Source organism: Oculina patagonica, chromosome 6 (genome assembly GCF_052425735.1).
Source record: "Oculina patagonica isolate OP01 chromosome 6, crgOcupat, whole genome shotgun sequence".
Lineage (NCBI taxonomy): Eukaryota > Metazoa > Cnidaria > Anthozoa > Scleractinia > Oculinidae > Oculina > Oculina patagonica.
The window spans coordinates 2,629,769-2,645,357 of record NC_135763.1 but is presented as its reverse complement, the minus strand read 5'-3'; the positions used below and the strand labels follow the sequence as shown (position 1 = coordinate 2,645,357).

Genomic DNA, 15,589 nt, shown 5'->3' with positions numbered 1-15,589 from the left:
AAATTGTAACTTTGTTTCTCGGTAAATATCCACCACTAGCCACCTCCACTTCGGTGAATATTTGTTAAATATTCATGCAAGTCAGGGACGGCGGAGCAATTTTCCAAGTGGGGGGGCTGACTAGTGACTTGAAGTGGGGGGGGGCTTAAAGACTTTTCTCTTAGTAAGTCTTTATTTTTTCGGAAATTCTGGGGGAGCTAAAGCCCCCCCCCCAGCCCCCCCCGGCTCCGCCGTGCCTGCAAGTGAGCAAAGGCTAGGCAATAAAACGGGGCGATAACCAGATAACCCGGGGGCAATAATTCATGATCTTTCCTTTGTTTCAGTTTCATGAAAATTGGATTTTATTCTGACGCACGCATGTGTTTTTAGAACACCGATATCGCTTGTTCGCACTGGGCCTCAAATAAACACCGCTACCTTGAATAAACCTAGAGAGCGTTTATTTCCAATTTGATCTTATGGGCCCAGGGCCCGGGGCCCAGGGTTAAATTGAGCCTGGCCTTTCTTCAGGGTGTTTAATCAAGAACATCCGGTAACCGGATGAGAACAAAAGCTGATGATGTAAACATTTTGTGCATGTTTCGTGTTGCGTGACAAATTCTTTTAGATACGGTATATATATTGTTACACCGCTCGCACGCACGTTGTCCTAAGCTTCGAAACTATGTCGACTGTCTGCGCCAGTGTTATGTTGAGTTTCCTTGTCGTGCTTTCCTCGTTAGCAGGTAAGTAATTTTGTGTGAGTAGAGCATGAGTGATCGGTGAATGAAATGTAATTCTCGAAAATTCGACCACGAGTTGTAAATGACACTGGAGAAATGAATATTTAGACAGAATATTTGACAAGACCCGGGACAAGATTACCCCCATGCGAGGCCATATTTAGCTATACAGTTGAACCAGCTAATTCGAACTCGGTTATTCGAATTCCCCGTTAATTCGAACTAAAACCCGTTTCCCTTGGATTTGCCCTTCAGTCATTTACTATCGGCTATTTCGAACTCCCGCTATTTCGAACTATTTTTTGTTTCCCCTGACGGTTCGAAATAACGGGGTTCAACTGTATTTATAAACTCGTGCTTGCCAAATCGTTTTGTTCGCCGGTTCACTTTGGATACTTTCATACAATGGACAGGAGAGTTTATGCCTGCGACCAGGGTTACTGCATGTCTAAATTTGGGGTGGGAGTGTGCTTCGGTTCTCTAACCAAGACTATGGACTTTCTATGCAAAATATGCGCTTTTCAAATCATGTTCGATGTCAGACCTGCCGTGACTTAAGCGGCCGGTATCAATGTTGAGCGCTGGTATCAGTGAGCTGCTGACTCCATATCATTTGCACGGCAACCGGTACATACCTGCGTTGCTTGTGTGGAGGAGTACCCCCCGGATATCTGCGGTTTTTAAATACAATGACAGCTCCTAACAGAAATGGAATGCATACGAAATCAAACACGAATTTGATAACGTGTATTGATTATATTACAGGATTAATGTCTTGGTAGTTTCTGTGCCTCAGTACAGTAATGCGAGGTCATAGATTATGAAATTTGAACGCACTTCAAGCCAAACTTCAGGATAGCACTTAATGGTCCAAGGGTCTTTGATGCAAACTTTGGTCGGAAATGCTTGACAATCTCAGTAATTATTTGAAAAAGAGTTCCATGTACATCGAAACAATCATCGAACTAAAAGATTTGTAATCAAGCAAAATCGAACTCCAAAAAGATTTGTGAAACGAATAAAATCGAACGACGTTCGAATCGATTCGACGTTCGAACTATTAAACTGGATTATCTTTGACCATTCCTGTCTTAACATTTTACATTCTTTTTACTTGACGTTTAGGCCCTTCACTTGGTCAACAACACAAATGACAAAATCAACCACGTGCTTGGACAAAGAGATAAAGCGATAATTAAATAAACATAATTTGTTCTAATTGTTATTCAGTGTTATTTCCAGTCCACTGAGCCAGTATCCAAAAAACATTCACGGATTATCGAATCGTTTCACATCTGCACCTGTTACGTGACACTTTTTGTAAAAACAAGCTAGTTTGGTGATTACTAAATAATAAAGTACTACAATTTTGTCAGTTTCATTTTCACTTTTCGGGCAGTACGCGAACGAATTTGAATTTCAATTCAAATTCATAACATAAAACAAAACAAAAACACAATAAATTGAATTGTTTAAAACACGTGACGGGCCTGTTGTACAAGGTAATAAGTTTTTAAGAACTGATTTAAAATTTAAAATAGACTACTGCCGGCTGAACACAAAAAGGACTCACGAAATATACCATGGACATTTCTCAAGCAGTAAGGTTTTTAAGCGTGTTTCTTGTTTTTGCGTTTGACGAAAACGGATCAAGATTTTTATCGACGATACAAGGTAAAAAACGTTATTGATTTTGTTAGTTGGTTATTAGAATGCGGGTACTGTGACAAGTGAAAGATAGTTGCCTCCACAATATTTCTTTGACAGGTTTCGTTTAAGTTTTCCAATGTACAATAGACATTGATTTTTAAATCGCGTGATGGAAGTTTTGCTTTGAGTTTTTAATAATAAAAAGTAAGATAGAAAAGAGTCGATTTTACTAGCGGCCAGGTAATAAGGGGAAAACCATTTTCTCTAAACTTTCTTTAGAATGTTGATTAGACAAATAACTTTTCACAATTTAACAAAGAAGATATTACACGTTGTCGAGAAACATAAAAAGAGTGTCGCCCTTTATTTTCGAGTGGAAAGAGCAACACTTCACGAGTGAAGCTCTAAATATATTATTTCATTTCTGCCCTCAAACACATTTCCATGGAGTGTTTCTAATCATAACTGACTTTGTGGTATAAATTTGTTTGCGCGAGGCCCGTACAGGAAAGACCGAGGACGGATATTCGCTTTAAGTGCGACAGAGCAAGCTTGATTTATTTAAAAAAAATATTAAGGCTTGTTGTTTATAATGCAGTTGACACTGAAAATTTACTCTTTTGACTCTGTGACCCTCAATGTGACATAAAACATACATTAAAAACATATAACCACAGTGTTAAATTTGAATTGCTAATTAATTACTTACGAAGACTTCTGCATTTATTAAAGGTAGACTGTTCACAGCACTGAGCAGTTCTATTTTTCAACTCAAAAAAGGACGCGAAAGAAACAGCAAGTGAAGCACGAGAGAGTGGGGGGCGGGGGCGGCGTCTTTGGGAGTCCTCTCGTCGGATACTTTTCCTGCGTTCAACGATCAGAGAAAAGTACGAGAAGAACAAGTTTTTCTGATTGTCTAGTTGGTTCTTACGCACACGTTTCAAAAGTGAACAAAAAACAATCCGAGAACTATACGGATCTCCTTTTTAGGTCATAACTTTAGAAGGTGTGGTTACAGGAGACAATTTTGTTATGCAGGATTTTAAGTTCTTATACAGCTAACCTGCAGCACTGTTGTACGAATTTTTTACGTTGCGTTTAAATCGTCTCGTTCTACATACCGTCTCCACAGTAGCCTGTTCCAGGCTCTCGGTTTGTGGGGGGAGAACGAAAAGAGCGGGCGAGCGCGGAAAAGACGAGCGCGTTCTTCCCCGCTCGCTCGCGTTTTTCGCTCTCCCCCACAAACCGAGAGCCTGGAACAGCACACAGCAAAAATCTGTTTTTATAGGCGTCTTGAGTAATTTTGGTTAAAAAATGTCATTAAAAATCGTCTCGCCCCCCGCGTTTAGGAGGGCTTGAGCGCGCAAAGGAAGCTGTCCGATTATACACTAAATTATTTCTCTTGTTTGCTTCCTTAGGCGTTCACGGGGATATCTTTAGAAATCAAGACGGCAATTCTTGGTATAAAGATGGTGTCAAACTCATTCAAGACAATCTCAAAGTAAAGCCCAACACGGACACTGCCAAGAGCGCCATTTTGTTTCTCGGCGATGGACTGGGTATCACTACAATCACCGCCGCGCGCATCTATGATGGACAGCTCAGAGGGGAGCCTGGAGAGGAGAACGTGTTAAGCTGGGAGGTGTTCCCCTGGTCAGCTTTGGCTAAGACGTACCTTGTTGATCTCCAAGGAACAGACTCTGCAAGCTGTGCTACGGCATTCCTGAACGGTATAAAGACCAACAGCGGTAGGTTGTCAAGTATCACAAGCAGTCACCTTTAATTTTGCTCCGATTATCTGATTTTGCTCCCATCTTTATACACTTTACTTTCTAAGCGAAACAACAACCATAAATTCCAGGCTGCCAGACTTTATTACAGTATGGCCCGACGGTTACCTAGACGCTTGGTTCTAAACAAAATACATATATATTGAAGGAAACTGTCGTCACCTCACTCACTTACATTTTTATCCTGTGGCTTCTTGTACAACTAAGTGAGAGCTCATAACTGCGCTCAGATCCTCTCTACGTCATTTCGGGACCGGAGTGATATTCCCCGAGTACGCTTTAATAAGACGTCCCAAACTAGAATTTCAAACCCTGGCTGTTCAAAGTGCACCGGATAACTCTATCCCTATAAATCGATATCCACTATATAAGCGTTAATAAAACGAACTACGCTATCCACTGGATAGAGATTCATCCATTTTTTGAACAGGTAGGCCCTGTTCTAAACCTTTTATTATTTTCAGCATGAAATTGCAAACATGCAAATTTTTTACAACCGCATTCTTATTCACGTGAAAGTGCACTAACGTCAAGGATATATCAATATTTTTCCAAATTTAGTGTACTGTTTACTTTCCTTGTCTTTTCTTTCTGTTATATATTTTTTAAGGTGTGCTCGGCGTTGACTCCACTGTTAAGAAAGGCTACTGTGCTTCAATGACTGAACAAAGCAAGGTTGTGTCCATCCTCACGCTTGCTGAGAGAGCTGGGATGTCCACGGGAATCGTGACTACCACGCGAGCCACCCACGCAACTCCCGCGAGCGCGTACGCGTACTCAGTGGACCGTGACTGGGAGAGTGACGCAGATATCAAAGCTAAAGCATTGGATGATGGATCCAAGTGCAAGGATATTGGTAAATAAAATTAGTAAGAGAAACCCTTGCTAAGCCTGCCGAGATTTATAGTACGATCATTTCTCAATATTATTTAGGAATGGCTAAGAATAATTTATTATATGACTGTGTCTCACAAGGGCTGGGAACTACCGAATTCAAGAATTTGATTGGCTAAAATCGATATTGACCGTTGTCTAGATTTTCCTCATCCAGACAAAGCAGTCGACACCAATAAAAGCGACTTTAACTTCTGTAAGAATATTCTGTCAGTCAATGAAAGAGGATAGAGAAATTGAAAACATGCCTGCTGGTGATCTCGACTCTCTCTTTCTTGTCCAAATGTTTCATCGCCGTTCACAAGCAGAATGTCCGCGGGTACGAACCGTTTACATTAAAGAAATTAAAATTTTCTTGATTGGCAAGATGGTAAACATCTCAGCTATTAACCGAGCTTAGTCGGTAACTAAATGTTACGGGAACTAAAATTAAAAATCAGTTTTTTTTGTTTATTTCACCATTCCCTTTACGATTTACTCCACAATGCGTTTCATGTTTTGATTCTTTCTTTTTTAATCAGCTTTGCAACTTATTGAATACCCCTATGGTGACGGGATCGAAGTGATGTTCGCGGGAGGCCGCAGAGAACTCATGCATAAAAACCAAACAGACCCCGAATACCCGGATAAAAAAGGAGAGAGACTGGACGGCAGAGATCTGATTAAAGAGTGGGTCGACAAACATCCGAACTCACAGTATGTGTGGAACAAAACCGCTTTCGACAAGATTGACGTGAACAAGGTAGATCACGTGATAGGTGAGTCCATAAAAAAGGGAAAATGTTGGAGTACAAGTTATTTAGATTTATCTGTTTGTTTATTTTTGTCTTGAATGTAAGGACTCTTTATTTTGTTTAAAAAAATCGTTCATATGTACGTCCAGGGCAACGCAGGGTTGTTATGTGCTGATTACAGAACAAGTTGCTCGCCCTTTTTTGCCTGGCAGAGTTTTTCTTTTTCACAATATAAAGATCATAAAAAGTTATAAACCCTATGAGGGTGTGTCCCGCCCTGTCTTGATAATTCCGCTACTTATTATTCCGCTATTGCGCCATTTTACCGTATTAGGGCAAAAGAACGCGCAAAATATGCCACGTTATTACACAGTAGAACAGGGCAAAAATACGGGCAGACAAACTTACAGAATACTGTCCCAAACAAAGTGGAACAATTAGTGGAATAATAAATCCCCTATTGGATGGTTTAATATATAATACGAGCGGACATTTTGCTCATTGCTCGTATTTTTCCTCGCCCGTAAGGGGCTCGGAAAAATACTACGCAACTCGCAAAATATCCGCGCGTATTATATGTTAAACCATCGAATAAGGTGTATTTATTTCCTGGAAGTATGAAAAATAAATTGTGATCACGTGAAAAATGCATTTGCTGCCAAGTTCCCTCACCCTCGGTTCCAAGCTAGTGATAACAACGGCCGTTAAAGATCCCACAAATGAGAGAATTGTAAGGTTTTGAGACTTGTTTTGAGACGTACTAGAAGTAATTAACATGGCTAACGGTTACACACGGTATTCTTCTTTTCATACGATATTTCTCTAGGACTCTTTGAGCGCTCTAGCATGAAGTACGAACTTGAGAGAGCTAATGATAAAGCAGGTGAACCGTCAATTGCGGAGATGACTGAAAAAGCCATAAAAATACTCCAGAAGAACCCCAAAGGATACTTCTTGTTAGTTGAAGGTATTTATCATTCAAGGCGTTACTATTTTGCCGGCTATCTTCATTCAATGTTTTAACATATTTAAAAGTATTATCCACAATCTTTGACAAAACCTTCGCACAATCGCTGTTTTTCTCACTTGAAACATGAAAAATTTAAGTAATTCCCCCTCTCCCCCTTTACAATGTTTAGTAACATGCAAAAAATAATGCCTTCAATTGCTGCCTACTTTTGCTCACAATCTAAAACGCACATTGTGCTATCCAACACTGAAACGGGGGGATGGGGGTGGGTGAGACAACGGGTTTTGTCAATGATTCTAGTTCGTCCCTGTAAGGGATTGGTCGAGAATGTCAGTGTAGTGTTTACTCAAATAAATAAATATTTTTCTCATTCCTCTTTTTTTTTTTCAGGGGGACGCATTGATCACGGGCACCACGATGGTTCGGCCATTAACGCTCTCACTGATACAGTTGCTTTTAATAAAGCGGTTGCTAAGGCACTGGAAATAGTAAATAAAGGTAATGTAAATTCTATTGTTCATCAACCTCGTCCCCAGGGTCTTCTCCGCTTTTCAAATCTTCCGACGAGCCGCCATGTTGAAAATCGCCGCGGAGAAGACCCTGGGACGAGGTTGGAACATTCCTTTGTTCTAATTGGCGTAGACAACACTACGTCATCTACAAGTAATTGGGGACAAATAATGTTCATTCTGCTCGTACATGACCTATATCGGGTCAAAAGCGAAGCACGCGAGGTCTAGAAATAAAATGCAAATGAATATTCAGCGTGTTCTGACAGAAATAGAGGGAATCTAGGCGAAGTTTATGTTTTAACAAAGGGAAAATCGTCCGCCGTTTAGGTTTTTGTTTGTCTGAGACTTGTACGAGTCATGATGTCACTCGCACGCTCCGCTATTGCGTTTTCTTCCCCAGAGCTATACTCGTTTTTGATGTTTTTACGTCGACGGTTAATCAATTGAAACGAAGGTTTTGTGGACGACAGCAGTGTGCTTGTGCGTTATACTAACTTGTGCACTTCTGTGAAGATGTCGAAAAAAGGCAGGGAGTGCTTCCCACTAGTTCGCACTAGGTTGTAAGCATTTATTTTACTCGGTTATCAAAAAATATCCTTACTTTTCCGGAATCTTTTTACAATTATCGACCACTGACAAATCCAATATTATACTCGACCTCGTTCAAAAATACGTTACTAATACTATTTCAAACTAAATCAAACTGCTTTTTTGCTTCGGTTCCTTAGACGATACCCTTATAACAGTAACCGCTGACCACTCTCATGTCTTTACAATTGGCGGCTACCCGAAGCGTGGGAACCCTGTGTTGGGTTTACAGAAGAATATAGGTAACACCTTAGCTGTGGACGAACAAAACAAGACCTACACCACACTTGGGTATGCGAACGGCCCAGGGGGGCTGAATGGATCTCGTCCAGACCTGCGCAATGTGAACACGGGAGATAAGGACTTCCTTCAACAAGCGACAGTTCTACTAGATTCAGAAAGTCACGGATCTGAGGATGTTGGTAAGAAATGAATATTTTGCTATGAAGTTGTGGTAACATCTCAAAAAAATACCCTATCCTCCTCGCCCCAGTAAAAAAAGGAAATTTCATACCCTATCAAAGAATGTGTTTTAAGGCCTGGCGGTAACGCAAGTGGACGCAAGTAGTTGCAAGTTGAACGTGCGTACAGACTTGCGTTGGGTGGCCAAACGGACTCGCAAGTTTACTCGCAAGTGCACGCAAGTTGTCAAAAAAGCCATTTCAGTGCTACTGCGCGGGCTGCAATTCAGAACATGCAGTAAACAGCAAGACCTGCGTTGACTTGCGTACAAATTTGATCTCGACCAAAGTGAATGCAAGTCACCGCAAGTGCACGTAAGTCCTGGCCAAACTGAGACGCAAGTAGACGCAAGTTGAAAACTTACGTCCACCTGCGTCTCTGTTTGGCCTGGCCTTTAAAGTGCATATGATAAGAAAAAAAATGTCTAGTTTGCTCTTAGTTTAATATTTATAAAAAAAGAATGGTCCTAACCTTAAAACTGCGAAGAAATATTTTAAAAGCGGCTTTTTCTGCTTTCAAAGTACGTCGCGCTTCTTGCTTCGACATAGTCCCTCGTATCGCGCGGCCAAAATATCACGTGATTTGCCTGTGTGACGTAAGGTTGATAGTGCGGAAGAAGTGTCGCGTACGAAGAAAAGAAGAATCAGAAAAGAAGTGGAAGGGAGCTACGAATAAGACCCATTCACCGCTTTCGCGCTCATAACTTATCACTGTGAGAATCTCTACGGAGATCCGTGTAGTGTAGTGATTGATTCAATACAGAGCCACGTTATCAGTGCAGAGAATTTTAGGATGTATCGTGGACGTGACCCTCGTAAGGATAGATTTAAGCCCGCCAAGAAAGACGTCTATTTGCTTAAGTTAAAAAATACTGTTAGGCTGCAATTTCCTAGCAAGCAAGTCCTTCGTACTTCTTTTCCTCTCTCCACATTTGGGCCGAAGCTTTTTATTAATTGTCTATTGTATTTCCAGGGGTATTCGCGGACGGGCCTGGAGCCTACTTGTTTCATGGAGTTGTGGAGCAGCAGTATGTTTTTCACGTGATGGATCACGCCTTGTGCTTGAGTGAAAGTAAACAGAAATCATGTGAGAAGCACGTGGCTAGAGGCGGCAAACCCAAAAGCAAGAGTGGAGCTTCCCGTCTCTCCATTCCCTCGCTGTTTGTTCTGTTGATTGCAGCGTTGTGGTTTTTCTTTGCCATACATGTAGCTGAAAGAGAAACATGTCGATGAGTGATCGACGGTGTTGCAGTGTAGTTTACAAGCTTTACTCCACTTCATGTTTATGTATCAATTTCAGGATAGTCAAACACAAAATAGTGTTATAAATGGTGATAGAAACTGTCCTACTTCGTACTACGTACAAATATGCAGGAATAGTATCTTTTTTTATTCATTAGAAAAGTTTTCAGAGTTACTTAACTCACGACAGCTGATTAATATCTTAGTATGTATGTACTTAGCTTAATACATCTTCATTTTTTTTTTCAAAGCATTTAATGTTTCTCTTTTGTATTAGCAAGGTAGTTAATGAGCGCCGGTTAGGTTGTGTCATTGTCACTGTATTTTTTAACAAGCTCGATGCATTACATTACTGACTAATCATATTTTATCTTTAGTCATTATATACCCAAATATAAAGTACAATACTACTTATCATGAATAAACGATGAATTCCATCCGTTATATTTGCGTGTGCATGGGGGGAGGGGGGTGGGGCAATCTACAAGCCTCTGGACGTTCTCTTTCTATAGCGAGCAAATGCGAGGTATGGTACAGCCTGGAGCCGGAGCTTATTCAGGTTTACGTAGCATTAACCGACTAGGAGTACTTCTATTCCTCCCTGAATGGGTTGCTGGTCCATCGCAGGTTATCATGCTGCTCCTCAACCTACCGGACACCTGAACAGGCTAGGACCGCTCGATCCTGAGTCCAGCGCGCTAACCATCAGGCGACCGCGCCTCTCCCGTTCACCGAGGCGAGGCGTGGTGAAGAAAACCAGGGTACCAAAGTACCCTGTACACTCGGTAACGTCATTAACTTTCGCGCCAAATCGAGTGGACGAGAAGAGAACGCCTGGCTACTATGATGCCTCTGCCGCTTTAAAAGAATTCACTTCCCGTAATGCAGTGCATGCACACTTGAAGTAGACATGCCTCGATCTTTTGGCTTTGCTGCTAGTAAAGGACGTTTAACCGCGACAATATCGCACGTCTGTTGACTACATATCAGGGAAGTGATCACAATGAGCTAGTTTGCTCCTTGTGTTATGGTAGAGGACCTGGCAAAACACCACCTATCTGATGAGCCAAATGGACAAAACCTAGTGGCCTAAAAATTTGCGATGAGACTTAAATATTCTGTGTGCACGAAGCTTGCAAATTTAGGACAGAGAGATTTGAATCTATTTCTTAACTTCTGTTTTACACCTGATAGAGTGGGGGCTATAAAACCAAGACACCATCCTTTAACCTCTTGTGGAATGGTGGGTCCTAACCGAAAACAATAGTTTTGACCATGAAGAAGAAAAACCATTGAGTATAAATTAAATTGAGCTATAAGCATAGAGGTCAATTGAATAATACATTTCTTTGAATTTAAAGGAATGAAAGAGAATGTTTAGAACAAATGCAAACAATTGAAGGCAATATTAGCCTGCGAATACAGCCGCCTCTCATTCGCTCCCGCTACTACGTGTGTTTCGCGGTTTGGTGCTTGATGAAAAAGCGGTTATGGTCACAAAGGTGGAAAAGCACTTACCACGTGTATCGAACGTGTAAGTAAAAGAAACAGTGTTAAAAAAATCACAAATTAATACCTACTTAACTCAATAGACTGATGTTGGCTTTTCAGTTCAAACCACTCTCTCCTGACATTAACTTTTTGACTTTTTAGATTGCTCAATTAAAGCTCTACATTAAAGAAAATATCCACACTTACCGTTTGATTCATGATTCACATGAAGATACTCTGGTCAACTTATTTGGTAAAATTTTAAACGTTTAAGTTTCATCCACAGAAGAAAACGAACCAAATTCATAATTTAAGTCGAAGTTCAATTCGGGAGGGTTAATATGCAAACAAAGCACAGTAAAGAAAAGGAAGATTGGCCGTTTTTAAAGGGTAAATTCTGCGAAACAGTTTATGAAATAAGTTGTGAGGTTGCTTAAAATGCAAGAAAATTAAACCGAACACTGATAATCTTTCTTTGTGGTTTAAAAAACGTGAAGTTTTATTTCGCCATGTTTACTACAGTTGAAAACCTCTCCCCCAGCTTACTACAGTGAATTTTTTAAGAAAAAAAGGCTTTGTCTCCGAACACTGAACGCAGCTAACGCAAGATCATTGTCTTAGTTAAAGGGTTCTTTAAAGCAAATCAACTATGGCAACGTAAAAAGGAAAGTTAAGGGAGAGTCCTATATCAATGCTTGCTTTTTTCCCCAATATCAGTATAAAAGCGAGAATGAATGGCAAAATGATTTCACTTTATTCTGTTTCTGAAGTCGTGCCTTGGAGTGTATTAGAGATTATTTTATTTCTGATTTGCGACAATCTCGTCCAGCTTAGCCGGCTGAACACACATGCCTAAAATGCAAAAAAGTAAGTTATAATTCAGAATATTATCAGTTCACGACGAGCTTTGATATCAAGTTACATTACAATTTAAGCGACCAAAAAGTATCTCCTTTTTGTTGTTTCACTCCAGCGTCTTAATTCTGGTAAAAGTGTTAAAAAGATGCATGTACTTAACTGTGAGGCCTTTTTAACGTTAATACATACATAATACAAATGCTGGAATCAATCTTAATCCTCTGCAGATGTAAGAACATTTTGAATATCAAATGTGCCGACGCCCTATCGTCTATCGTATAAAAATGTGACAGGAAATTTATCCTCAGTTGACAAACTTAAAATTAACTACTATATAATATATGCTTTTTTTCAACGCAGGTTTACAGATTTGTTTCCTTTTTTTGTTTGTTCTGGAATTCACAGCTTTACCTAGAACATCAGGTAAGATATAGCTCACTGTTATGGGTAATCGATTGACAAAACTGACTCGGTAAGGTCAGAGCCTACCGCAATTTTCCTGTACTTATTTGCTATCGGTGAATTGACCTCGCTTTTTTGCCGGGCTTTTTTGATCTTTGATTGGTTTACATCGCTAGTTGTAGTGTAATTTGGATTGGCTTTGTGGTTACTTTACTTTAAATTAGTTTTTACTACAGCTACAGGCACGAAAAACCAAGTTTATGGTCATCGGAATATCCAACACTGCCACGTCAACACTATTCATATCAATGGAGCCAGCCCGCGTTTCTAGCAATATTGGCTAGTTTTTAATTCTCCGCTTGAACAAGGAGGCTCGATTACATTGTTCCGAAAAAATTATTCGGTTTCATTTAAGAAATTTAATGTGAAGTTTATTTCATTTTTTGGATCTAATGAGCTTCATGCAAACATGCGCCTTTTTCCAAACACATAATACAATTTTGTCAGTTTCATCAGAGCGTTTTCAAGTTTTCCATACACCTTATTTCATTATTCTCAGTTTGCATTCATGTTAATTGGCCCTTATGGCCTCGATCGCATCCTGCAGAATTCAAAAGATTTTTTGGCTAAAAACCAGGCCATATGGGGCAATTATCTTTTTGACAAAAGAATGGCCGTTTTTATGCTAGAGACGTTAAAGCCGTCTTAGACGTTAAAGCTGTCTTGAGACGACATTAACGTCTAGTATAAAAACGGTAAATAAGACAGACACCTTTAACGTCTGATGGCTTTAACGTCTTCTCGTAAGAGCGTCTGAACGACGCTCTTATCGGACAGCTTTAACGTCTCAGACGTTAAAGCCGTCTAGTATAAAAACGGGACGTCGTTGACTAGTATAAAAACAGTAAATAAGACAGACGCCTTTAACGTGTGATGGCTTTACGTCTTCGTGTCCAGTGTCCTCCGAGTGTTGAACCCAGTCTTTTTTTTATTTTTTTCTGAAAAGCTGTCTACTAAATGCGTCCCGTTTTTATACCAGACACCTTTAACGTCTTAGATGTTAAAGACGTCTAGACGACATTATCGTCTCTAGCATAAAAACAGCCTATATAATGTATTTTCCGCTAAATTAATGGAATAAGCTAACGTGTTTTCTCGTACTCATCGTTAGCCATCCGGCGCTTCGTAATGTTTCTTTCGTTCGTCATGTACCGTGCGTGAACGTTTTCAAAATCAGCCGTCTATAGTCGAGTTTCCTTTTAGATGGAATTGAGTTGTGAACATACTTAATTAGTTACCAACAATTCGTTCATTTCTTGTCAGCATTTTGCCAATCAAGTAAATGGATCAAGAAAGGTTGCCGTAAAGATAAAGCACGAGAGATGGTGCTACTGTTTAGTGACCGTAATCCAACGTCTGCTGTCAGGATAAACTGGAATCACTGGCAGCCTTACCTCATGAGGTTAAGTATAATAAAGGCCTGGATAAACTGGGAAACACTGTTGCAGAAACATTAATTGTTCTGTGTCCTGTTTCCTAGGTGGCTAAATTAGCAAAAAACAAGGAAAGTGTTTTGCTGCCTGGGTGCCTAAACGAGAAAACAATGTTCCGAAAACGAAGTGTCACGCATGCGCATAAACTAGTTAACTAGTTTGACCCGAGACAAAAACATTTTTTTTGTTTTCGAGAAGCATATTTTGTTACGCAACATGTTTCCCGCGCGGCTATACTGGGAAGCATTTGCCTCTGCAACAATGTTCCTGTAATAGCGTTTTATAGTTTAGCCAGGCCTTTAGGTCATTTAGAAAGCTGCAACATCATTTTAACATAGATTTTTAATTCCATCTCCGGTATAAAGAAAGAAAATTGGTTGTATAAAAATCGACGTGATGTGTTGGCCCAAAATATAAATAAATAGTTTCATTTATTAAAATTTTTTCAGAAATCAATAAAAATACATCTTTATGTTGTAGAGCTGAACAAATAAATTGCATTTTCCACTGTTCTGTTCACTTATACAAGCACAAATGTCAAGATGTAAATTTCTTTTCGACCAAAAAAATGTTTTTGAAGCTAGCCGAACGATCTCCCACGATTTTCGAAAGAGCAAATGTCCGATAGTCTCCCGAATGTAGCTGAAGTGAACCCGCTGTCTTAATGATACCAATTTGCCTTCACATTGTTTTCTATTACTCTAGTTTGGCGTGTCGCTGCGCAGCTGAAGCAAGACGTCAAAACCTTCAGTGGTTTGCTCTGCAGTATTATGGCGAGTGCTGGGCTCGCAATGGGACACTACAAGAACTCTTTCCAAGGTGTGCTAGCGAATCCCTGCCAGACAATGCGTGTACCTTAGTGCCAACCGTTTTCCTACGACTTTGGAAAACGGAATTCGAACCTTCATTTTCGTTTTCCGTTTTCCTGCGACTTTGGAAAATGGAATTAGAACTTCCATTTTCGTTTTCCGTTTTCCCACGTTTTTGGAAAACGGAATGAGAACTTCCGTTTTCGTCTTCCGTTTTCCTACGTTTTTGGAAAACAGAATTTTTTGAAAAATAAACTAGTGAGCAGCACTCTGCGAACGATATTTGTTTTGTAAAACTGATTTATTCTCCCACGCGTTTCGTCCGACTGTCGCGGTCTTCTTCGGCGAGTTTTACAAATGAGAAATACATGCTTGTATTTATACATAGTGTAAACCGTATACCTTTTTTTACAGGTTACTTTTACGGATTTACGTATAGAAAACAAGCTAAATTTGTATGCAGGGCGTTACTAAGGTGTAGCATATGTGTTATATATTTTTGTCATGACATTTGCTTGACATATTATTTTCCCCAAAAATGGAAGTTCTAATTCTGTTTTCCATAGTCGTAGGAAAACAGAAAACGAAAATGGAGGTTCAAATTCCGTTTTTCAATGTCGTAGGAAAACGGTTGGCACTATGGTACACGCATTCAGACCTTTATACAGGAGTTAAACTGTTCTCATGATAAGTAATCTGATGTTAACATAAAAATAACATAAAGATATTTGAATTTTAAAAATTACAAAATTTGTGTTTTAAAAATGGCCTTTCAAAAATAATAGATGAATGGGCCCAACTAGCAGCTCAAGAAATATATGTGTTCCACCACGCATGCGTCATCCTTTTAACTTCTAGTACCACAATGTCATCCTCGGCTCCAGAGCCAGATTTTCTTTTGGTCCGCACCAAAAACGCGGACTTTACGCATGCTCAAACATCGGACCTGGCCAGAGTCCGCATTCGTGGTGCT

The 15,589-nt window shown here is 40.0% G+C and overlaps 2 protein-coding genes across 3 annotated transcripts in view; both read left to right on the top strand.

The window, feature by feature from the left end:
* Positions 1 to 591: 591 nt before the first annotated feature.
* LOC144656591 (alkaline phosphatase-like) lies at positions 592 to 9,969 on the top strand. 2 transcript variants are annotated; one of them, XM_078516813.1, is made up of 8 exons: positions 592 to 725; positions 3,791 to 4,120; positions 4,773 to 5,018; positions 5,578 to 5,814; positions 6,617 to 6,757; positions 7,151 to 7,258; positions 8,001 to 8,282; positions 9,295 to 9,968. In XM_078516813.1, exons 1-8 carry the CDS (start codon positions 665 to 667, stop codon positions 9,552 to 9,554), a joined length of 1,665 nt encoding a protein of 554 aa, XP_078372939.1. In that variant the 5' UTR covers positions 592 to 664; the 3' UTR covers positions 9,555 to 9,968. The 2 variants fall into 2 exon arrangements, with proteins under 2 accessions (XP_078372939.1, XP_078372938.1); XM_078516812.1 differs by lacking the exon at positions 592 to 725 and adding an exon at positions 2,262 to 2,396 and having other exon boundaries at positions 9,295 to 9,969.
* A 3,727-nt stretch (positions 9,970 to 13,696) lies between these two features.
* Positions 13,697 to 15,589, top strand: part of LOC144656531 (matrilin-1-like) — a 5,854-nt gene continuing 3,961 nt past the window's right edge. Inside the window, exons 1-2 of the mRNA XM_078516754.1 lie at positions 13,697 to 13,776; positions 14,513 to 14,626. Of these exons, the coding sequence (XP_078372880.1) occupies positions 13,697 to 13,776; positions 14,513 to 14,626 (194 nt within the window). The remainder of the gene's footprint in view (positions 13,777 to 14,512; positions 14,627 to 15,589) is intronic.

What these genes read in the sequence shown, in the direction of transcription:
- LOC144656591 (XM_078516812.1), top strand. Translation starts at nt 2,306, where the DNA reads ATGGACATTTCTCAAGCAGTAAGGTTTTTAAGCGTGTTTCTTGTTTTT. An exon ending in CGGTATAAAGACCAACAGCG is followed by an intron (nt 4,121 to 4,772) that starts GTAGGTTGTCAA and finishes ATATTTTTTAAG; the next exon opens with GTGTGCTCGGCGTTGACTCC. An exon ending in ATCCAAGTGCAAGGATATTG is followed by an intron (nt 5,019 to 5,577) that starts GTAAATAAAATT and finishes TTTTTTAATCAG; the next exon opens with CTTTGCAACTTATTGAATAC.